Below are 24,727 nucleotides of genomic sequence, written 5' to 3' on the forward strand. Positions count from 1 at the left end.
TCCCAAGTGATTTGATCTAGATGCTATAGTATAAAAGAAAATAAAGATGCCTGCCCAATTGGTTTAATCATGAAAGTCTTTGTTGGTCAAGGAAGTTTTAACTTGTTATATAATGGGGGAAACTGCTTTGAGAAGAGTTTGGAAATGATGGATATTACTTAGGCAGGGAATGAAATGAGTATATCTGTTTCATGAAAAATGTTATTGGAAGCAGGAAATTGTCCACTTTGACTAAAATATATGAGTGCTGTAGGAGAGAATACAAGTTGAGGCATATTAGATCCTGGAGAACAAGCAAGCGTTTATAAATTGTAAGAGACAAAATGAGAATACCCGTCTTTCTCATGGGAGGTGAATAGGTTCCAGTGAATAAAATTATCTGGAATACTTCCCAACACAAATTATATACCGAAACATCCTACTTCCTTGTTAAAGCTTCCTTGCCCACAGCAAGGAAGACTTTCAATTAAGTGCTGATGGTCTTTGCTTCTTTTTTCAAACACTTTTGAAATTCCCTTTCAATGACTTATTTTGGAGATCAGAGTTTTCCTAGAGCTTAATTCTCTGAAATCTTCAACACCGGGAATGTAAAATCCAATCATGAAGAGTGTGTCATCATTAATAACTACCTTTCATCACTCGCAGGAACACACACACACACAAAACCTGTCATGAATTTCCTAACCAACACTTTACCAATTGTATATTTGCAAAGTGCTATGTTAACTACAGTTCGGTCTCTGTAAATACTTAAAACTTCTATGAAAAAAGTATTTCCACTGAAGTGAAAGCTGCTCCTGTGGTGAAACTAAGGATCACAATCAATCAGTGGTGCAAAATGTGTACCCCAGTAGTACAAAATGAGATTCTATTCTCCAAAGGTGGAATGGATGAAAGAATAATTAAGACTTAGAGTATGCATTTCCAGAATCTGTTACTTACGGTTTGGAGCCACATGATGTCGCTCTGTACCATAAAATTGATCCGATAGAGCGAGAAAGAAAGGAAAAAAATCCCTCCTATTCTTACTGTAAAGAAGCTGCATCCACCATCCAGATGCTGAAAAATGGAGGATGCAGCGGGACTGGACTGAATGGTCAGGAGATATCTCTTCATTTTGAAACAAGACCCCCTTCATGAGAACAAAGCACTGCGGGCTTGAGATGGAGTTTTCCTGGGGAATCCGCCAGGAATACCGGCGTTTGCTGCTCTCACTTCTGTTCCTTGCAACCTGGAAGGCCGGGAGCGGCCAGGTCCGCTACTCCGTCCCCGAGGAGGCCAAACACGGCACCTTCGTGGGCCGCATCGCCCAGGACCTGGGGCTGGAGCTGACGGAGCTGGTGCCGCGCCTGTTCCGGGTGGCGTCCAAAGGCCGCGGGGACCTTCTGGAGGTAAATCTGCAGAATGGCATTTTGTTTGTGAATTCTCGGATCGACCGGGAGGAGCTGTGCGGGCGGAGCGCGGAGTGCAGCATCCACCTGGAGGTGATCGTGGACCGGCCGCTGCAGGTGTTCCATGTGGAGGTGGAGGTGAAGGACATTAACGACAATCCTCCTGTGTTCCCGGGAACACAAAAGAATCTGTTTATGGCTGAATCCAGGCCGCTTGACTCTCGGTTTCCACTAGAGGGCGCCTCCGATGCAGACATCGGGGCCAACGCTCTGCTAACTTACACACTGAGCCCCAGTGAGTATTTCTCGCTGGAAAAACCATCCTATGAAGAGCGAGTAAAACGTCTTGGGTTAGTATTAAGGAAACCTTTAGACAGAGAAGAAGCCCCGGAGATTTTTTTAGTGCTTACCGCCTCTGATGGCGGCAAACCTGAGCTAACTGGCACCGTTCAGTTACTCGTCAAAGTGCTGGACGCCAACGACAACGCCCCAGCTTTCGACAGAACACTCTATGAAGTGAAATTACTAGAAAATGTTCCTAATGGAACGTTGGTAATTAAACTTAACGCCTCAGATTTAGACGAAGGCTTGAATGGGAATATTACATATTCATTCTCAACTGATATTTTACCAAATGTGAAATCCAAGTTCTACATAGATCCAATTACTGGAGAAATTATGGTAAAGGGATATATCGATTTTGAAGAAAGCAAATCCTATGAGATTCTTGTAGAGGGCATTGATAAGGGGCAGCCCCCACTCTCTGGCCATTGTACAGTTATGGTGGAAGTTGGCGACACCAATGATAATGTTCCAGTAATGGAATTCAAGTCCTTGTCCCTCCCAATTAGGGAAGACGCTCCACTGGGCACCGTCATCGCCTTGATAAGTGTGTCTGACCTCGACTCCAGTGTCAATGGGCAAGTGACTTGCACCCTGTCGCCCAGCATTCCCTTCAGGCTGGTGTCCACCTTCAAGAATTACTATTCATTGGTTCTGGACAGCGCCTTGGATCGCGAGAGGGTGTCGAACTATGACGTGGTGGTGACTGCGAGGGACGGAGGCTCGCCTTCCCTGTCGGCCACAGCCAGCGTGTCCGTGGAGGTGGCCGACGTGAACGACAACGCGCCCGCGTTCGCGCAGCCCGAGTACACGGTGTTCGTGAAGGAGAACAACCCGCCCGGCTGCCACATCTTCACGGTGTCGGCGCGGGACGCGGACACGCAGGAGAACGCGCTGGTGTCCTACTCGCTGGTGGAGCGGCGGGTGGGCGAGCGAGCGCTGTCGAGCTACGTGTCGGTGCACGCGGAGAGCGGCAAGGTGTACGCGCTGCAGCCGCTGGACCACGAGGAGCTGGAGCTGCTGCAGTTCCAGGTGAGCGCGCGCGACGCGGGCGTGCCGCCTCTGGGCAGCAACGTGACGCTGCAGGTGTTCGTGCTGGACGAGAACGACAACGCGCCCGCGCTGCTGCTGCCCGGGCCGGGCGGCGGGGCGGGCGCGCTGAGCCAGCTGGTGGCTCGGTCGGTGGGCGCGGGCCACGTGGTGGCGAAGGTGCGCGCGGTGGACGCGGACTCGGGCTACAACGCGTGGCTGTCGTACGAGCTGCAGCCGGCGGCGGGTGGCGCGCGCAGCCCGTTCCGCGTGGGGCTGTACACGGGCGAGATCAGCACGACGCGCGCCCTGGACGAGGCGGACGCGCCGCGCCAGCGCCTGCTGGTGCTGGTGAAGGACCACGGCGAGCCGGTGCTGACGGCCACGGCCACCGTGCTGCTATCGCTGGAGGACAGCGGCCAGGCGCCCAAGGCCTCTTCGCGGGCGTCGACGGGCGCCGCTGGCGCGGAGGCCGCTCTGGTGGATGTGAACGTGTACCTGATCATCGCCATCTGCGCGGTGTCCAGCCTGTTGGTGCTCACGCTGCTGCTGTACACGGCGCTGCGGTGCTCGGCGCCGCCCAGCGAGGGCGCGTGCGGGCCCGGGAAGCCCACGCTGGTGTGCTCCAGCGCGGTGGGGAGCTGGTCTTACTCGCAGCAGAGGCGGCAGAGGGTGTGCTCTGGGGAGGGGCCGCCCAAGGCAGATCTCATGGCCTTCAGCCCCAGCCTGCCTCAGGGTCCCATCTCTACGGACACCGTGAGTCTCAAAACTCTTACAGCAATTTTTCGTCATGCCTTTAATGTGAAATATTTAATATTATCCTCTATCTTCTCTTTTTTATTTTAAATTATAGCTTTATAAGTAATTATTGTATCCTTTTAGATATAAATTCTCTTGGTACTAATTCATTTACTTATAGTTATGCTTAAAATTTACTTTGTTGGAGAAAATTGTTTTGCACTATAGTGTTTATTTCAGTAACAATCCCCTTTTTATAAGGTTTTAAAGGTTACAGTTAATGGACTAGTTTTCTGTGGACCATAGAAAGCATTTGCAGACTAAAATTTTTAGTTGAACGTTTCAATTTTCAAATTTTGGTGTTGTAGTAAGATACTTGTAAGATACATATTTGGCATTATTATTTATTGTCAAAGCCCCATGTTGTAACTACATAGAACTATTTAACATCATCGGGTCAATTTTCCTTTTTTGTTCTCCATAGACTATCCATTATTTGAGTATTTTTATTACACATATTGAATTAATTTTTTTAGTAATATTTATGCATTGAATGACTCTTTCAAGACTGTTTAAATGGTTGGCCTTGGTATACTAATGGTGAATTGATATTTATAATTAAAATTTTTTAGCTCTAGTGGCTTCATTTTATTCATTTTTGAATACAAAATACATTTACATGATTTAAAATGTTTCCATTCTACCTCCAATATCAAGCCACTTAATATACCTGCTGAATATTTCAAACTTTCGAATTTCTTGGCTATTCTTCTAGAGAATTTTTCATATACTAATAAACTCCCCTCTCCCATTTTAAGACATAATATTTGTGTTGATTTTCCTTCCCCCCCTTCATTTAATATAATCTGTCTATCATGACATATTACTTAAGGAGATTTTTCATTCTTTTTTCCAGCCCATGTTGTCCTATTTTGCCGATATGTCATAATTCCCCCCCTCCAACATCAACATTTAGTGGAACAATGATTAGTTTTTCTCTATCTTACTTTTTCTTTTCCAATTCACAAGTTATTATATTGGTGAGAAATAATCGTGAATTCTCACAGTTGGGAAAATCTTAACATTTTTGAGTTAGAAAACATTTGTATTTATGGTTGCCTTTTGTTTTTAGATTTTAAAAAACTGTACTATGATATAACCCCCCCTCGAGTTTGTTGCTTATCAATACCATTTTTACAACAAGGCCATACATTTTATCTACTATAGGCAAGAGTGCTCTCCACCTCATATACAGAGAACTGTTTTTCTACACTTCTTTAAAAAATAATATGGGTTTAGCCAGGAATAAATATTCCACATTTCATATGACAAAATGTCAATTCCCCTTTTTATTGCTTTCCTATTTCTTGCATTCTCACATGTATTTAATTTTATAAGTACACTTGTATCATACTATTTAAACATTTCTAATACCTCATTACTTTGGGGGAGTCCTATAAGTGGAGAGGGCATTCTCACCACTGTGTAAATTTGTAGTTAACAGTTGTCAGCATTTTAAAAATCAAGTTAAAAAATCAAATTAATTTAGTTTTGAAATATAAACTTTTTATTTATAACTGAGAATTTTCTTTGCTGGGGGAGGAAGATGTTCATAGATTGACTAAACTTTTTTTCCTCACACAATCTTCTCCCTTGACTGATGAACTATTTGAGTAAATAAATAAACAAAAATATAAGATGTTTCTTATGAGGAGACCAGTATTTTCCTTTTCCAATGAAAAGGAAATTGCATATATGATTTCAGTAACATTGTATAATTTTCTACTTGGAGCCAATAAATAGAATTATTGCAACTGTTCCAGTTAATTGGACTATATTACCAACCTTCTGGAAATTGCTAGGAACTTCAATAGAAAGACAGATTTGATACTTTAATTAACTAATTTAAAAGTTGATATTCAAAGAGATTCTTCACTTAGGGCAGCAATTTATGAAATACCTTAACCACTATAGAAAACCTTCAACTAACAAGACTGTAGGCCAATATATCTTTTGTCAAGGCCTTTCTTCCTGTAAGCAAAGGAACCTTTTATTTGGGGGCTTATTATTGGTTGTCAAATGAACTCTTTGTTTACTCAAAATAAGTGTAATAGAAAGCGATAAGGACTACTACTTATCAGGATAGATCTAGGTTAGTTATTTTAAGATGTTGTTATGTAAGTTATGTAAAATGTTCTCATGTTGGGGGGTACTTTGTATTACAGTTGTCTGTGAGGATTTTACAAGTATATCAGAATTCTGGAGAAGGGCGAGCATTGGCAAGTGTCCGTTTGAAAATTCTTTTTAATAACTTTCATTGTCTCCTTTTGAGAAAGAGTTTAATTACCTACAGTTGATGACATTAAGGATGAATTCATGGTAAGATGATATTTTGGCATGACTTTGATATGAGTGGAGCATTTTTACAGGTAAAGATGGAGGTAATTTTAAAAAAATTGAACAAAGGTTGTATTGCGGAAGAAGGAAAGCAAGTGATCTATGTTGTCTGCAAAATAGAATTAATATTGGAGAGTAGTTGAAAATAACACTGGAAATGTTGGCTTGTGATCATATCTCAGGTCACATAGAAGTGATTCTAACATCTTGGGATTTATATGTTTAGTGCAATCCAATAAAAGCTGTACCCATGAAGATAAATATGGTGAAAAGACAGATGGACAGATGGACTATAGGCCAACTTTGAATAGGGCAGGTAAGGGAGATGGAGTAATAAAAAAATTGATATAGGTGACATGTAGAATGTTCATGCCATTAAATAAAAGGTGAGTTTAAGGGTTTGAATTTGGGAGGTATTAATGATTTATCTTCATAATCTTTAAATTGTAATCAAATTATTTTCTAGGTGTCATCAGCATGTATGGCTAAAAATGACAATTATAACCATTGAAAAGGGGGAGGAAGATGTGAGTTTGGGAATACCTTCAATATAAGTCTTGTCTGAAATGTTGGAAGGGGATGAGAACACAAATAAAAGCATATAAGAGGTTGAGGTAGAAAGAGAAGGATAAGGTCATTTAGGAGCAGCGGAAGGATCAGAGCAGCAAAGCACAATAGGTAGAAATTCCACAAGATTTTGCAGTGATGGAGAAGTATGCAAAGGAAAATGTTTTGAGGGGGAGGACTAATATAAGCTGCAGAGAAATTAAGAAATGTTGTAAAAAATATGTGCTAAAAATTTCAGCCTCCATTATTAAATTAAAAAGCATTATTAGGGGTAGTTGATGTTCACTGAACAAAGAAAGAATGGACTTTGATAATCTATAAGGTTTTTAAAATTTGGGTAAAACTTGCTAATTTAAAATTACACTCTTTTCTCAAAATATAATAGTATATCCGGTGACAGAAATACATGCACATGTTTCTTCTCTATACAAATATGTAGGATAGTTTGCACTTCTAATTCCCAAGCCTGGTTCATATCACACTTAAGCTTTCTAAAATGGTTGATACAGTTTTTACATTATTGGGAGGAAAGTTGTTTCACTATGAGTATTTTGAACGCTTACCCTACTCTAAACTAATAAAAGAAAACAGATGAGATAAACTGACCCTGAAAAGTACAAACATGAGGAGATTTACTATTAAAATAAGGCAAAAAATATATATGTAATATAAATAGCTATATCTTTAATTTGAAGAACTATAGCGTAGCTTCGTTGTGAATTCATTTCTTACCCTTTCGAGCCGCATGATGTCGCTGTCTACCGTGAAGTTACACTAGCTTTTATTCAAGTCCATTGCTCCCATTACTGCATCCTTCCACGAGTGTTGAATGATGGCAGGAGCAGAAGAACTGAATTAACAGACTCGGGATCATACAATATTTCATCTTAATGCCTAGACAAGATTTCCTGATGGAACTAAACCAGCAAGTATTTGAAATGCTTATTACACCTGAAGACCGACTGAGATCCCGGTGTTTGCTTCTCTCGCTTCTGCTCCTTGCAGCCTGGGAGGCGGGGAGCGGCCAGGTCCGCTACTCCGTCCCGGAGGAGGCCAAACACGGCACCTTCGTGGGCCTCATCGCCCAGGACCTGGGGCTGGAGCTGGCGGAGCTGGTGCCGCGCCTGTTCCGGGTGGCGTCCAAAGGCCGCGGGGACCTTCTGGAGGTAAACCTGCAGAATGGCATTTTGTTTGTGAATTCTCGGATCGACCGGGAGGAGCTGTGCGGGCGGAGCGCGGAGTGCAGCATCCACCTGGAGGTGATCGTGGACCGGCCGCTGCAGGTGTTCCATGTGGAGGTGGAGGTGAAGGACATTAACGACAACCCGCCTGTGTTCCCGGTAAAGGAACAAAGAGTGTTGATTTCCGAATCTAGGCTGCCAGATTCGTTGTTTCCACTAGAGGGCGCGTCGGATGCAGATGTGGGCTCAAATTCTGTCTTAACCTACAAGCTCAGTTCCAACGAAAACTTCGCGTTAGATGTGAAAACAAACAGTGATGACAGTACACAAATTGGGCTCGTGTTAAGGAAATCGTTGGACAGAGAGGAAGCGCCCGAACATAAATTATTCCTCATGGCCACTGACCAAGGCAAACCTGAGCTCACTGCCACTGTTCAGCTGCTGGTCACCGTACTGGATGTGAATGACAATGCTCCCAGTTTTGGACAGCCAGAGTATGAAGCAAAAATATTTGAAAACTCAGATAACGGAACAATAGTTATGAGACTGAATGCTTCTGATAGGGATGAAGGAGCGAATGGGGAGTTTTCATACTCTTTTAATAGTCTTGTTCCACCCATGGTTAGTAACCAGTTTAGAATAGATCCAAATACTGGAGAAGTAGTAATTCAAGGGAATTTAGATTTTGAAAATATAAATATATACAAAATCCGTATTGATGCGACAGACAAAGGCCACCCTCCCATGGCTGGTCATTGCACCATCTTGGTGAAAGTATTGGATAAAAATGATAATGTCCCTCAGATTGCACTGACTTCCTTATCCTTGCCTGTCCGAGAGGACGCTCATTTCGGCACTGTCATTGCCCTAATTAGCGTGTCCGATCTCGACTCAGGTGCCAACGGGCAGGTGACCTGCTCTCTGACGCCCCATGTTCCCTTCAAACTGGTGTCCACCTTCAAGAATTACTATTCAATGGTTCTGGACAGCGCCTTGGATCGCGAGAGGGTGTCGAACTATGAGGTGGTGGTGACTGCGAGGGACGGGGGCTCGCCTTCCCTGTCGGCCACAGCCAGCGTGTCCGTGGAGGTGGCCGACGTGAACGACAACGCGCCCGCGTTCGCGCAGCCCGAGTACACGGTGTTCGTGAAGGAGAACAACCCGCCCGGCTGCCACATCTTCACGGTGTCGGCGCGGGACGCGGACGCGAGGGAGAACGCGCTGGTGTCCTACTCGCTGGTGGAGCGGCGGGTGGGCGAGCGAGCGCTGTCGAGCTACGTGTCGGTGCACGCGGAGAGCGGCAAGGTGTACGCGCTGCAGCCGCTGGACCACGAGGAGCTGGAGCTGCTGCAGTTCCAGGTGAGCGCGCGCGACGCGGGCGTGCCGCCTCTGGGCAGCAACGTGACGCTGCAGGTGTTCGTGCTGGACGAGAACGACAACGCGCCCGCATTGCTGCTGCCTGGGCCGGGCGGCGGGGCGGGCGCGCTGAGCCAGCTGGTGGCGCGGTCGGTGGGCGCGGGCCACGTGGTGGCGAAGGTGCGCGCGGTGGACGCGGACTCGGGCTACAACGCGTGGCTGTCGTACGAGCTGCAGCCGGCGGCGGGTGGCGCGCGCAGCCCGTTCCGCGTGGGGCTGTACACGGGCGAGATCAGCACGACGCGCGCGCTGGACGAGGCGGACGCGCCGCGCCAGCGCCTGCTGGTGCTGGTGAAGGACCACGGCGAGCCGGCGCTGACTGCCACGGCCACCGTGCTGCTGTCACTGGAGGACAGCGGCCAGGCGCCCAAGGCCTCTTCGCGGGCGTCGACGGGCGCCGCTGGCGCGGAGGCCGCTCTGGTGGATGTGAACGTGTACCTGATCATCGCCATCTGCGCGGTGTCCAGCCTGTTGGTGCTCACGCTGCTGCTGTACACGGCGCTGCGGTGCTCGGCGCCGCCCAGCGAGGGCGCGTGCGGCCCCGGGAAGCCCACGCTGGTGTGCTCCAGCGCGGTGGGGAGCTGGTCTTACTTGCACCAGAGGCGGCAGAGGGTGTGCTCTGGGGAGGGGCCGCCCAAGGCAGATCTCATGGCCTTCAGCCCCAGCCTTCCAGCTTGTCCAGTAGTGGTGGATATGGGTGAGCTTCAGGATTTAAATGATGATCGTCTTTCCAAAGTAAGTCTGAATTTTCATAATTACCAGTTAATATTTATTTTGAAATGTTATAATTGTTTTCTTTCGGTTTATATTTACACTCCTATTTTTGAAAAATTTGAATAATTTTACATTATATACGTCTTTTCCTTTTTGTTAATTATTATGATCTCTTTGGTTTATTAATGTTGACTTAAAGTGGAATCAAACGTTATTAATATCATTCTACACCTCAAGATTTTTGTCTTGAAACTCAAATTTCATTGGATACATTCATTTGTGATGAATTAAAAATTTTGCATTGGTAGTATTTTTTTCTTGTTAATATTGTAGAGCTTTCATTACTTTCCATTTGAACTTCAGGAGGGTTATTTCACAGTTACTCATTTTTTAATAATATATTGACATTTCAATGTCACTTTATTACACTTTTTTTTTTTTTGCGGTATGCGGGCCTCTCACTGTTGTGGCCTCTCCCGTTGCAGAGCACAGGCTCCAGACGCGCAGGCTCAGCGGCCATGGCTCACGGGCCCAGCCGCTCTGCGGCATGTGGGATCCTCCCGGACCGGGGCACGAACCCGTGTCCCCTGCATCGGCAGGCAGACTCTCAACCACTGCGCCACCAGGGAAGCCCACTTTATTACACTTTTATCCTTTCCGCTTCCTTCTTCCTTCCTTTCTTTCCTTCTTCTTTTTTTTAATGCTTCCGTTTAGCCAACACTTTCAAGTTATCCACTTTGTTTAAGGACCCTGTTCATCATATCTTAATCTAGATTCCTTTTGGGGCCTGGTGGTTCCAAGAGTCTAACAGTCTGTAGTGCTCATTTACTGTTGGCCTTTTAAACCATTTAGAGACAAAGTACATAGTATTAGTTATCAGACTGAATACTTCCAATTGGGTTGAAGAAGTGAATGGGGAAAGTTCACACTCTTACAGCTACCATGTGACACCCATGGTTATTGCTCAGCTTATCAGGGATTCAAATATCAGACAAATAGTAATTCAACAGAATGTGAACTTTGACCAAGTACATTCATGTAAAATCTGCATTGAACTCTCAAACACTGCAAATCACTTATTTATGTTTGATTTTTATTTGGTGGGTTCCTTTTCATAGAACTATTTATTCTAATTTAATGCTTTCATTATTCACTCTGTCTTATGATTTAAACTCTTCACTGTTTCTTTACATGCAGGAAGCAGAGAATAGTGTTAATTGTTGTGAATTCTGAAGCCATCCTTCCTTGTCTAAATTCCCTCTACCAATTTTGTTCTTTGCAGCCTTGCTTAACCTCTCATTTTTCAGTTTTCCACCTGTAAAGCTGGGATGATAAATAGTAATACCTATCACAGGTAATTGCTGAAGTACTTAGTAAGTTTATACTTATAAAGTGCTTATGATAGTATTAGCTAAATAGTAAGAGCTTGATAAAATTTGGCTATTAATATTATGAAGAGGAATAGGAAAATCTAAAATGTCAGAAGGTCATCATTATGGCTTTATTATTTTTATTTTATGTAAAGGCTATTTATGGCCTCCCTATAAATAATTAATTTAAGATGTATTTTAATTAATCCAAGATGTCTCTAACATTTTGAATGCCATCAAAGAAAAAATTGATCCATTTTTCTATGTTGAAAATTGAATTAAGACTTTGGCAGTGGGCCTCCCTGGTGGCGCAGTGGTTGAGAGTCCGCCTGCCGATGCAGGGGATACGGGTTCGTGCCCTGGTCTGGGAGGATCCCATATGCCGCGGAGCGGCTGGGCCCGTGAGCCATGGCCGCTGGGCCTGCGCGTCCGGAGCCTGTGCTCCGCAGCGGGGGAGGCCACGACAGTGAGAGGCCCGCATACCGCAAAAAGAAAAAAAAAAAAAAGACTTTGGCAGTGGAAAAGCATTTTGGATTTAAAAACTACGTTTAAGCTGCTGAGCCTTTGCTGAAGGTGATTTTAACTTTTTGTGTTGTTCATGTTTTCCTAGGAAGTATTAGACTACCTTAAACTGGAATGGCATATTTTCCCACATTTAAAAGTTGTCTTGGGTCCATCAGAGGACTGAACTGGGGTTTGTGCTCCCCAGTGTGTTCATTTTCTATTTTTGAAATGGTGGAAGCCATTGGTAGTGTTTCTGATTTTTAAAAATAAGTAAGCACATAATAGTTTTGTGTTGTTTTTTTTGGTGGCGTTGGGTCTTCGTTGCTGCAGGCGGGCTTTCTCTAATTGAGGCGAACGGGGGCTACTCTTCATTGCAGCACGTGGACTTCTCACTGCGGTGGCTTCTCTTGTTGCGGAGCACAGGCTCCAGGCGCGTGGGCTTCGGTAGATGTGGTGCACAGGCTTAGTTTCTCCGCAGCATGTGGAATCTTCCTGGACCAGGGCTTAAACCCGTGTACCCTGCATTGGCAGGCGGATTCTTAACCACTGCGCCACCAGGGAAGCCCCACACAATAGTTTTTAAACACATACTTAAAAGTGACAAATAGACTATTGTTGTATAATCAATAAAGAGTGTCATTTGTATAAATCGTGATATCTAACAACCATAAAAATAGTATGCTTTCTTAGGAAATAGAGAAGAACCATAGGCATCACTCTTGAGTAAACATTTAAAAAATATTCTAGGAGGGTCTCTAAGAACATGATGCTGTGTCAAGAATGATTGAATTAACAAGACCCAGCCCCTGGCTTCAAGAAGCTGATAGAAAAATAAAGATATTTGTCATACATAAATATAACCATCTTAGAGGCAGAATATTATGAGATACAAGAGACGTAAATCACTGTGATTGTATTGAACAGAAATATCTGCCTATTTCACTTGTTGAAGTAGTCCTTCAAGAGTTTTGACATTTTAGTGGTTTTTAAATGGAAAAGTTTCCTTTGGGAGAATATTGAGTATAACTGGTATTCTTGGCAACAGAGGAACTTAAGTAAAGCACACAGAAAATCCCAAATGTGCCTGGACACAGAGAATAGTCTGTTTTGGTGAAAACATATAGTTCCCATAGGAAAGACTATGAGATAAAGCAGGAAAAGTAATATGAGAAAAATCTCTTGGGTAATTTGCGTACTTGACAAAGAAATTTTGACTCACCTCTAACATCATTTGAAAGCTATCAAAAAGAGTGAATCCATAGGAATAAAAGGTGTTTTTCAGGAAGATGAATGCCAGGATTAAGAGAAGGATAAATGGAGTTGTGACAAGATGATGCAATAAGAAGCTATTGCAATAATTCAGGATAGCAGCATTATTTAAAACTCATTTAGGCAGATATTAAACTTGGAAAGCCTTAGCATACAGATGTTAATTATTTTATTTGCAGTTGGGAAAATGGATGTGAAACATTCAAAAAAACTTGCTCTGTTAAGTAGAACTAAAAAGGATAAAACACCCCCAGCTTGATTAAAGGACTGCTTTAATTAAAGGACAGATGAGTACCAACATTTAGCTGATGAAATAAACATATATTATAAAATAAATAATCTAAATCATGTTGGAGATTGTAAAAACAGGTGGATATTCATAAAACATGAGGCTTAGAAAGGATGAAAGGAAAAAAGATATGAGAACCATGAAATCCTGAAACAGAACATGTAAATTCTGATGAAAAAAGAAATTCAGAATACTTCATCCTCACAAAATGCACTTAATACAAATTCTTCCTTTTCAAAGATACCCCAAACATTCCCTTATTGTACTTTCTTAAGAAAATTATATGAATTAGTTGCTAATATTTCTTCCTTCCTAAAAACGTTTCTAAGTTTTTCTTCCACTAGATTCTTGAGATCCTGTGTCCCTAGAGAGACCAGGAGTTTTCTTAACATAAATCTAAGAAAATGGAGCTTCCTGGACTCTGAACAGAGGATTTTAAAACTTAGGGTTGCTAACGTAATTTGATTTGCCACTTGGATTTTTATCTTTATTTTAAAACTTTGTGGAAAAACATTTTCAAGGCATGAGAACTACAATTATGGTCACACTAAACATCCAGAAGTTAAATCTCCTAAGAATGCCTTCAGCAAGCATGAGAAATGTTGTCCTACACTTTAACAAATATTTTTAGAAATTCAGAGATTAAAATAAAACTTTGCACCTTATCAATATAAAGTTGATTTTTGTAATTCGAACTTCCTTTTTGGGCCACATGATGTCGCTCTTTACCATGAAATTCTCTTAATTCAAGACAAAACTAAGTCATCCCTTTTCACATCGGAAAGAGTCTCCACTCTGTTTCAGTACCCGGAGGTTGAACAATGGCGAACCTATCAGGATAATAAAGAAGGGATAAGAAGATTCCTCTAAGTTTTGCGACAAGTTACGCAGTTTAGAATAAAACACCAATAATTTGAAATGTACTCAAATCTAGGCGACTCCGGGAACCGGCATCTACTGCTATTTTTTATAATTCTCACAGCCTGGGAGACCGGGAGCAGCCAGGTCCACTACTGGGTCCCGGAGGAGGCCAAACACGGCACCTTCGTGGGCCGCATCGCCCAGGACCTGGGGCTGGAGCTGACGGAGCTGGTGCCGCGCCTGTTCCGGGTGGCGTCCAAAGGCCGCGGGGACCTTCTGGAGGTAAATCTGCAGAATGGCATTTTGTTTGTGAATTCTCGGATCGACCGGGAGGAGCTGTGCGGGCGGAGCGCGGAGTGCAGCATCCACCTGGAGGTGATCGTGGACCGGCCGCTGCAGGTGTTCCATGTGGAGGTGGAGATAAAGGACATTAACGACAATCCTCCTGTGTTCCCCGGAACACAAAGGAATCTGTTTATGGCTGAATCCAGGCCGCTTGACTCTCGGTTTCCACTAGAGGGCGCCTCCGATGCAGATATCGGGGAGAACGCTCTGTTGACTTACAGGCTGAGCTCCAATGAGTATTTCTCTCTGGACGTACCAACAACCGACCAACAGGTAAAGCCTCTGGGACTTATATTACGAAAACCTTTAGACAGGGAAGAATCTCCGGAACTTCATTTAGTGCTCACGGCCACTGACAGAGGCAAACCTGAGCTGACTGGCACAGTTCAGTTACTCGTCAAAGTGCTGGACGCCAATGACAACGCCCCAGCTTTCGACAGAACATTTTATGCGGTGAAATTACCAGAAAACGTTCCCAATGCAACGTTCGTAATTAAACTTAACGCCTCAGATTTAGATGAAGGCTTGAATGGGGATATTATTTATTCATTCTCTAGTGACGTTTCTCCAGATATAAAATTTAAGTTCTACATAGACCCCCGAAGTGGGAAGGTTATAGCAATAGGACATATAGATTTTGAAGAAAGTAAAGCCTATAAAATTCCAGTAGAGGCGATCGATAGAGGCTTCCCACCCTTGGCTGGTCACTGTACAGTTCTTGTGGAAGTTTTGGACGCTAATGACAATGCTCCAGAATTGACTGTCACTTCCCTGTCGCTTCCTGTCTCAGAAGATGCTCAGCCCGGCACAGTTATCATCTTGATTAATGTGTCTGACCAAGATTCTGGTGCCAATGGGCAGGTGACCTGCTCATTAACACCCCAGGTCCCCTTCAAACTGGTGTCCACCTTCAAGAATTACTATTCGCTGGTTCTGGACAGCGCCTTGGATCGCGAGAGGGTGTCGAACTATGAGGTGGTGGTGACCGCGAGGGACGCGGGCTCGCCTTCCCTGTCGGTCACAGCCAGCGTGTCCGTGGAGGTGGCCGACGTGAACGACAACGCGCCCGCGTTCGCGCAGCCCGAGTACACGGTGTTGGTGAAGGAGAACAACCCGCCCGGCTGCCACATCTTCACGGTGTCGGCGCGGGACGCGGACACGCAGGAGAACGCGCTGGTGTCCTACTCGCTGGTGGAGCGGCGGGTGGGCGAGCGAGCGCTGTCGAGCTACGTGTCGGTGCACGCGGAGAGCGGCAAGGTGTACGCGCTGCAGCCGCTGGACCACGAGGAGCTGGAGCTGCTGCAGTTCCAGGTGAGCGCGCGCGACGCGGGCGTGCCGCCTCTGGGCAGCAACGTGACGCTGCAGGTGTTCGTGCTGGACGAGAACGACAACGCGCCCGCACTGCTGCTGCCCGGGCCGGGCGGCGGGGCGGGCGCGCTGAGCCAGCTGGTGGCTCGGTCAGTGGGCGCGGGCCACGTGGTGGCGAAGGTGCGCGCGGTGGACGCGGACTCGGGCTACAACGCGTGGCTGTCGTACGAGCTGCAGCCGGCGGCGGGTGGCGCGCGCAGCCCGTTCCGCGTGGGGCTGTACACGGGCGAGATCAGCACGACGCGCGCCCTGGACGAGGCGGACGCGCCGCGCCAGCGCCTGCTGGTGCTGGTGAAGGACCACGGCGAGCCGGTGCTGACGGCCACGGCCACCGTGCTGCTGTCGCTGGAGGACAGCGGCCAGGCGCCCAAGGCCTCTTCGCGAGCGTCGACGGGCGCCGCTGGCGCGGAGGCCGCTCTGGTGGATGTGAACGTGTACCTGATCATCGCCATCTGCTCGGTGTCCAGCCTGTTGGTGCTCACGCTGCTGCTGTACACGGCGCTGCGGTGCTCGGCGCCGCCCAGCGAGGGCGCGTGCGGGCCCGGGAAGCCCACGCTGGTGTGCTCCAGCGCGGTGGGGAGCTGGTCTTACTCGCAGCAGAGGCGGCAGAGGGTGTGCTCTGGGGAGGGGCCGCCCAAGGCAGATCTCATGGCCTTCAGCCCCAGCCTACCTCCGTGTCCTGGATCTGTAGATGCAACCGGAGATCCACAAGCTTCTTTGGACTCCTCTGGGAAGGTGGGTTGCTCTAATATTTTATTTGTTTATGTATGTATTCATTTAGTCTTGTAAAATATTTTAATCATCCTATAAGATACTTTTAAATAGTTTTTATCCAGTTTTTTCTAGTTCTGCCAGGATGTTTAATTTTATTTCTGGAAAGTGAACCTTAACTTTGTAACTGACTTTTGCTTCGACTTCCAGTTGAGAATCGTTATAAACCATACACTGAACAGACATTTATTAGGGCTGAATCCATTTTATTTAAAACCTGTTGTGGGAGTCATATTGAATTCCTGATTAATTTCTGCCACCGACCTGAAAACTATTAGGTGAAAACAAATTTAGTCATTACACATTAACTGCAACACCACTCTATCAAATGATAATTTATTTCTAAAGTAAGCATGGTAGTTTAGTCTAATTATATTGTTTTTAAGCAACCCCATAGCAGATATATGCAGTAACTGTTACCTTGTCAACTTATAGTTTCCTACCTTTCTGGAGACACGGAGGTCAGCACTAGTTAGTGTCTGTAACTTCAACAAGCAACTTCCAATATACCTAGAAAACAGTTGCTTTACTTTAGGAATTTAATTTTGACAATAATTGTTTCAAATATAACTCTTATTCCCACTTGTTCAAAATATGTTTCTATACATTGTCTGACAGTGTAGATCTTAAGAAAATGTTGATTGAGAATCTTTTCTACACATAGAAAGTTTTTTGAAGTTCATGTTTTATCTGATATTGAAGAAAATACTTCCTGAAAGGTACTTTCTTTCCTGAAGAAGACTTTCTCCTTTTATTGAAATTTTCTGTTAGTAATATAATGCTGGGGCATTAAAGATATACCCATATTTCACACTTTGAATTCCTTGAAATTGTTGTCTGGAACTTAACCAGTTTACATGAGGATTTACTTTTTCTCTCAGTATTCCAAAAGACAGAAATCTGGAGATAAGATTGTGCACCTTTAAAGTCACTACATTCTAAACTTACATTTCCTGGATTATGATTTGCAAGTTTCAAATTGGTGGTTCTCCACACTCTATCTTTAGTTCAAGCATTCGTTTTGTTTTCTAATTTATATCTTAAAAACTTCCTTTATACTTACATTGCGTTTTTGTAATGTGTTTTATATTTCTACTCAGGGGTTTTATTTTATTTTTTATCATGTCAGGTATTTTACAAGGCATTTCTTTTTCTTTTCTTTTCTTTTTTTCTTTTTTTTTTGCGGTTCGTGGGTCTCTCACTGTTGTGGCCTCTCCCGTTGTGGAGCACAGGCTCCGGACGCGCAGGCTCAGTGGCCATGGCTCACAGGCCCAGCCGCTCCGCGGCATGTGGGATCCTCCCGGACCGGGGCATGAACCTGTGTCCCCTGCATCAGCAGGCGGACCCCCAACCACTGCGCCACCAGGGAAGCCCTACAAGGCATTTCTTAATTAAAAACTCAACAGAGCAAATCAGAGTGGTCTTGAGAATAGAGCCACAATATAACCAGGCACATGCAAGTAAAAATCACTTAAATATTTCAGTACTTTTTTTCTCTCCGAATGACACGTTTGGTTTATGCTACAAAGCAATCTATTTTTTTCCCATTTTATTTCTTGCAAAACTTGAATATTCTCTGAACTCTTGTCATAAAACCTGCCTATGTCTGTTGGCACAACTCACCTTAAATCCAGACTTATACCTTCAAATATCTCTGTCCTTGTACTTTTTCAGGTTCCATATGCCACTTGTACTTGGGCCCAGGTATTTGATTATGTTATATGATTTGAGGGATGCTAGAAGTGTCATTTGCTTCCCCCCCCAAAACTGCCATCATTCCTCTAGTATCTTAGAACTAGTATTATTCATTAAGTACTTACTACATGTTCTATAATTACAAATTTTACTCTTTATTATTGATGGTTGCATTGATATAATTGGTAATATAGTCCCTTATACTAATCTTTATTCTCTCCCAGAATATGGGCTATCATTGTATGCAAATTTTCAGAAGATCAGTGAACATCTTAGTAATGAATTTATCTTTTGGGTCATCAGGAAGCATGAGCACACTGGGATTCAGGAAATTCAGGATTAAAAACAGCTGGGAAGTCCAAAATAGAGAGGTGAGAGCTTGGAAGACACTTCATTGCTCAATTCAAGCCAGAATCATGAGACCAATAATGAAGCTCCCCTATGCCAGTCCGTTAACTATAGTTTCTAGATAGGGCTAACTAAGTTATGACTCGATCTCAGACACTTTTGAGAGTGAAAGGGGCTCTATACAAATGTATACAAGACCACAGACAAACATAGAGCATATTTCAGGCAAACTGGTTTTTATGGTCAGCCTATCCTCAGGCCTGACAATGCTAACTGCTTTAGCAATATCTAGAGTCCTTATTGAACATTCTGCTTCCCAGACACCACCTCAAGTTTCTGAAATAAGTAGTATTGGAAAATTTGCATTTTAACAAGCATTCCAGGTGATTCTTATCCAACTGAAGTTTTAGAGGCTATAGCCCTATTGAATTGCTTGGCAAAGCAAGTTCCTATTATTTGACAGGATATAATTTAACTACACTACTTTTCATTCATTATTGGAGATTTGTATTGGGACATTTATGTTATTACCTGGTTAAAAATGCTCATTAACAGCAACGGAATTTAGTTGATATCATTACCTTGTGTTGAGATGATTAATCAATGATAAACTTATTTTTAGACTCCAGATAGTAGCTTACACTGAACATTGCTATTGTGGGTGGATAGATTAACTCATTACATTTTAATTCATGCTTTATAAGAAAAGTAACCCTTAAAATCAGAATATGAATAGACTTTGACCCTAGAATCATTCTAAAGGAGTAGAGAAGTATAAAAACAGAAGTTAGAAGCACACATACATCGATGAATCAAGTGACCCTTATTCCTGTAAATTTTCTTATTTATTCTATAAATGTGCTATTTTTCAGAGTTCAAAATAATTGATTTCTTTAAAAAAATCATTAAAGTATGAAATTAACCTTTGGATAAGACAAAACCTCCCATCAGTAAGTTTTCCTTTTTTTTTTTTTTTTTTTTTTTTGCGGTCCGCGGACCTCTCACTGTGTGGCCTCTCCCGTTGCGGAGCACAGGTTCCGGACGCACAGGCTCAGCGGCCATGGCTCACGGGCCCAGCCGCTCCGCAGCATGTGGGATCTTCCCGGACTGGGGCACGAACCCGTGTCCCCTGCATCGGCAGGAGGACTCTCAACCACTGTGACACCAGGGAAGCCCAGTTTTCCTTTTTTTTTTGAAAAAGAGAAACTTCAACTTTTATCAGTAGCATATAGTATATTGCCTGCACCGCGAGGCATACAGGATCTTAGTTTCCCGACCAGGGATTGAACCCGAGCCCCCTTCACTGTAAGCGCGGAGTCTTAACCACTGGACCACCCAGGAAGTCCACCATAGATATATTAATGGAGAATTTCAGTTACTGAATATTTGATTCCAAGAATTTTGAGAGAGAGAAAATATTTTTACTGCAGGTGATGAAAAACTTTACTGACACTTATAAAATTATTAGATAATGCCAAAACTGTATATTTGGGGTATTTGAAAAACATAAATATAACAAAGATGAAATTAGTTGTCTCTGAAATTGGAAATCATAAATTTTTAATTATTTTATTTTGAGTCACAATTAAGATTCTTTTTGCCCATGTAAGATGTGTATAAAAAAGTGAAACTTCCCCCATATAACTAATTTCTCAATAAAAGCACTTTTCTGTCTTCTTTAAAGACAGGAACACCACTCAGACTGTGCAGCAGCAATATGTAAAGGCTTTATAGGGTGACACCATTCTATAGGTAATCATTTTATCCAAAGAGCCAATTTTGTTCTTGAGCATTATGAAACTAATGTGGCTAAAGTGAGCCCTGAGAATAACTGCCATTTATGAAGCACTCACTCTCCTTGAGGTATTACACTAGGCACTTAATATATCATAATTCATGCAACCACCATATTATTATCAATATGTTATGAATGTTATGAAAGGGAAAACTGAGACGGAGATAGGTTAAATTATTTTCCCCAAGTCACACAACTAGTAAGTTGGAGACTAGGAATTAGAAGAGAGGAATTTCTGATGTTGAAGCCTGTGATCGCTCTACATTCTAGTGATGATTGGCATGTAGAAGTTGCAAATACCTCACAGAGAACTGATGCTTGAGATTAGTGTCTAAATAAGGTTTATTTAATATCAAAATAATGACAAGGAGAAGTGAATTAAGGTTTAGAAGTTGAAGAGACTTAAATCTGTTATCCAACAAAATGCTAGTACACTCTCAGTATTATACAAATATTAAGGGTGTTTTCAAATTCAGCTAAAGACAATCATGGTTAGGGAAGGAATTACTTCTCTGTGATTTTCCACTCAAGAAAAATGCTGCACTACGTATCGACAATGATTATTATTACATACAAAAGAAATGTAATGTGAGTCTTTGAAAGTCCATAGAGACCCAAATATGTGAAAATAGAATGAAAAGATAGGAACAAGAGTTGCTAAACTCATGGAATTGTACTTACACATTAAGCCACCGGATGTCGCTGTCTTCCACAAAATTGCTTTTCAGAACAAAGGCATGATCCTGTTTCTCAAGGACTGGGAAAGAGCTACATTCCGATATCTCAGCCATTTCAATAAAATTGGATGCAAGAAATCGAATAGAAAAATTCGGAGCGGTGGGTGTGTTCTGGACGCCGAGTCACTGATTTGTAAAACAGGAGAAATTTATGATGTTGGTCTACAGTCCTATCAAGCAGAGAACCCAGCGCCTGCTTCTCTCGTTTCTGCTCATTGCAGCCTGGGAGACAGGGAGCAGCCAGGTCCATTACTCGCTCCCGGAGGAAGCCAAACACGGCACCTTCGTGGGCCGCATCGCCCAGGACTTGGGGCTGGAGCTGGCGGAGCTGGTGCCACGCCTGTTCCGGGTGGCGTCCAAAGGCCGCGGGGACCTTCTGGAGGTAAATCTGCAGAATGGCATTTTGTTTGTGAATTCTCGGATCGACCGGGAGGAGCTGTGCGGGCGGAGCGCGGAGTGCAGCATCCACCTGGAGGTGATCGTGGACCGGCCGCTGCAGGTGTTCCATGTGGAGGTGGAGGTGAAGGACATTAATGACAACCCGCCGGTCTTCTCTGTCTCAGAACAAAAGCTCTCAATTTACGAATCTCGACCGCTTGACTCTCGATTTCCTCTAGAAGGCGCATCTGATGCGGATATTGGAGAGAACGCAATGCTTACTTACAGACTCAGTCCAAATGACTTTTTCACTCTTGATATTATAAACAAAAAGGACAAAGGCAAATTTCCAGTGCTTGTTCTACGAAAACTGCTGGATCGTGAAGAAAATCCTCAGCTTCAGTTGTTATTAACGGCAACTGATGGAGGCAAACCCGAACTGATGGGATTTGTTACTCTGCTGATCCTGGTGTTAGACGCCAATGATAATGCACCTCTATTTGACCGATCCGTTTATGAAGTTAAGATGTATGAAAATTCAGCGAACCAAACATTAGTCATATGGCTAAATGCTTCTGATGTGGATGAAGGTATAAATAAGGAAATAATATATTCGTTTAGCTCTTTGGTCCCACCCAGCACAAGAAGGAAATTTCTAATGAATGAAAGCACAGGAGAAATAAGAGTAAACAATGCTCTTGACTTTGAGGATAGTAATACTTACGAAATTCATGTAGATGTTACAGATAAAGGAAACCCACCTATGGTTGGTCACTGCACTGTCCTAGTGGAAATCCTGGATGAAAACGATAATTCACCTGAGGTGGTTGTCACTTCTTTGGCTCTTCCAGTGCGAGAGGACGCTCAAGTGGGCACCGTCATCGCCTTAATCAGCGTGTCCGACCGTGACTCTGGTGCCAACGGGCAGGTGACCTGCTCGTTAACACCTCATGTCCCCTTCAAACTGGTGTCCACCTTCAAGAATTACTATTCACTGGTTCTGGACAGCGCCTTGGATCGCGAGAGTGTGTCGAACTATGAGGTGGTGGTGACCGCGAGGGACGGGGGCTCGCCTTCACTGTCGGTCACAGCCAGCGTGTCCGTGGAGGTGGCCGACGTGAACGACAACGCGCCCGCGTTCGCGCAGCCCGAGTACACGGTGTTGGTGAAGGAGAACAACCCGCCCGGCTGCCACATCTTCACGGTGTCGGCGCGGGACGCGGACACGCAGGAGAACGCGCTGGTGTCCTACTCGCTGGTGGAGCGGCGGGTGGGCGAGCGAGCGCTGTCGAGCTACGTGTCGGTGCACGCGGAGAGCGGCAAGGTGTACGCGCTGCAGCCGCTGGACCACGAGGAGCTGGAGCTGCTGCAGTTCCAGGTGAGCGCGCGCGACGGGGGCGTGCCGCCTCTGGGCAGCAACGTGACGCTGCAGGTGTTCGTGCTGGACGAGAACGACAACGCGCCCGCGCTGCTGCTGCCCGGGCCGGGCGGCGGGGCGGGCGCGCTGAGCCAGCTGGTGGCTCGGTCGGTGGGCGCGGGCCACGTGGTGGCGAAGGTGCGCGCGGTGGACGCGGACTCGGGCTACAACGCGTGGCTGTCGTACGAGCTGCAGCCGGCGGCGGGTGGCGCGCGCAGCCCGTTCCGCGTGGGGCTGTACACGGGCGAGATCAGCACGACGCGCGCCCTGGACGAGGCGGACGCACCGCGCCAGCGCCTGCTGGTGCTGGTGAAGGACCACGGCGAGCCGGCGCTGACGGCCACGGCCACTGTGCTGCTGTCGCTGGAGGACAGCGGCCAGGCGCCCAAGGCCTCGTCGCGAGCGTCGACGGGCGCCACTGACGCAGAGGTCGCTCTGGTGGATGTGAACGTGTACCTGATCATCGCCATCTGCTCGGTGTCCAGCCTGTTGGTGCTCACGCTGCTGCTGTACACGGCGCTGCGGTGCTCGGCGCCGCCCAGCGAGGGCGCGTGCGGCCCCGGGAAGCCCACGCTGGTGTGCTCCAGCGCGGTGGGGAGCTGGTCTTACTCGCAGCAGAGGCGGCAGAGGGTGTGCTCTGGGGAGGGGCCGCCCAAGGCAGATCTCATGGCCTTCAGCCCCAGTCTTACGCCGTGTCCGCTACCAGACATGGAAGTGGAAGGACAGTCTACTGGAGGCAACCACTCTATCAAGGTGGGTTATTGCTTTTCAATTTTCATATTTTGCTTCGTGAATATTTTATTTCACCGCTTTCCCCCTCAAATATGTATGTTGGAATACCTTCATTCTTTGTCTAAATATCATGTGTTTCTATAATTCCTCAAATATTCCTTAGTAATTCCGTTTGTAATATAGTTTATTCTAAAAGTTCACTTTATATTCTATTTACAGTACCTTGTGCATCAACTTCTGCTGAATACTTCAATTTTTAATATATGCCATTTTTCTCAATTCATTTATATTTTCCAATATAAATATTTGATGTCGGTTGAAGGTTTTGATTTTTTTCATAAACTATTTTTTATTTTACAAATATTTGTCAGATTAGTACTTTATAATTTTATTTAATTTTTAAATCTAAAAATTGAAATAACCTTGTTACAGTAACAAAAACCTGGTCGATCAATTCCCTTCACGATGAAAATGTGGCTTTTGTTCCCTAAGTACAGAATGTGTAGTGCAACGTAACATAATGCATACTAGAACTTCAGTGTTTACACTTTATTCTTTTTTTTTTTTTTTTTTTTCCAGTACGTGGGCCTCTCACTGTTGTGGCCTCTCCCGTTGCAGAGCACAGGCTCTGGACGCGCAGGCTCAGCGGCCATGGCTCATGGGCCTAGCCGCTCCGCGGCATGTGGGATCCTCCCAGACCGGGGCATGAACCCGTGTCCCCTGCATTGGCAGGCAGACTCTCAACCACTGCGCCACCAGGGAAGCCCCTACACTTTATTCTTAATAGTAGATTATGTAGACTGGAAGATTACCATTTTAAAAAGTCCTAATCTACAGAATTAAATTAACTGTTTTGAATTTTTAATGTTTTTTGAATTTTTATTTCAGTTTTTTACTTTGTTTTTTTTTTTACTGATTTTAGTCGGATAATGTCTGCCACTGGCTCTGTTATTAAGATAAATATTTTTAAAAACCTTTGTAGACAGTTTCATTCAATTCAGAATGACTGAAATTTTAGGATGAAACCATAAAATTTCCCAAATCAAGGATTGCTTTGAACATTCTTGACAAAA

At 44.6% G+C, this 24,727-nt stretch overlaps 4 protein-coding genes across 4 annotated transcripts; all 4 read left to right on the forward strand.

Moving 5' to 3' along the window:
* Positions 1–1,136: 1,136 nt before the first annotated feature.
* On the forward strand, positions 1,137–7,355 carry LOC132486845 (protocadherin alpha-4-like). Its single transcript, XM_060094419.1, has 2 exons — positions 1,137–3,563; positions 7,206–7,355. Exons 1-2 carry the CDS (start codon positions 1,137–1,139, stop codon positions 7,353–7,355), a joined length of 2,577 nt encoding a protein of 858 aa, XP_059950402.1.
* A 20-nt stretch (positions 7,356–7,375) lies between these two features.
* LOC132486846 (protocadherin alpha-6-like) lies at positions 7,376–9,901 on the forward strand. Its single transcript, XM_060094420.1, has one exon. The coding sequence runs from the start codon at positions 7,376–7,378 to the stop codon at positions 9,899–9,901; it is 2,526 nt and encodes an 841-aa protein (XP_059950403.1).
* Positions 9,902–14,125: 4,224 nt separating this feature from the next.
* On the forward strand, positions 14,126–18,277 carry LOC132486847 (protocadherin alpha-7-like). The gene is made up of 2 exons (XM_060094421.1): positions 14,126–16,546; positions 18,227–18,277. The coding sequence occupies exons 1-2, from the start codon at positions 14,126–14,128 to the stop codon at positions 18,275–18,277; spliced, it is 2,472 nt and encodes an 823-aa protein (XP_059950404.1).
* Positions 18,278–21,281: 3,004 nt separating this feature from the next.
* On the forward strand, positions 21,282–23,798 carry LOC132486849 (protocadherin alpha-10-like). Its single transcript, XM_060094422.1, has one exon. It carries the CDS (start codon positions 21,282–21,284, stop codon positions 23,796–23,798), a length of 2,517 nt encoding a protein of 838 aa, XP_059950405.1.
* Positions 23,799–24,727: the final 929 nt, after the last annotated feature.

The sequence above is a fragment of the Mesoplodon densirostris genome, chromosome 3, assembly GCF_025265405.1.
Source record: "Mesoplodon densirostris isolate mMesDen1 chromosome 3, mMesDen1 primary haplotype, whole genome shotgun sequence".
NCBI classification, from domain to species: Eukaryota; Metazoa; Chordata; class Mammalia; order Artiodactyla; family Ziphiidae; genus Mesoplodon; species Mesoplodon densirostris.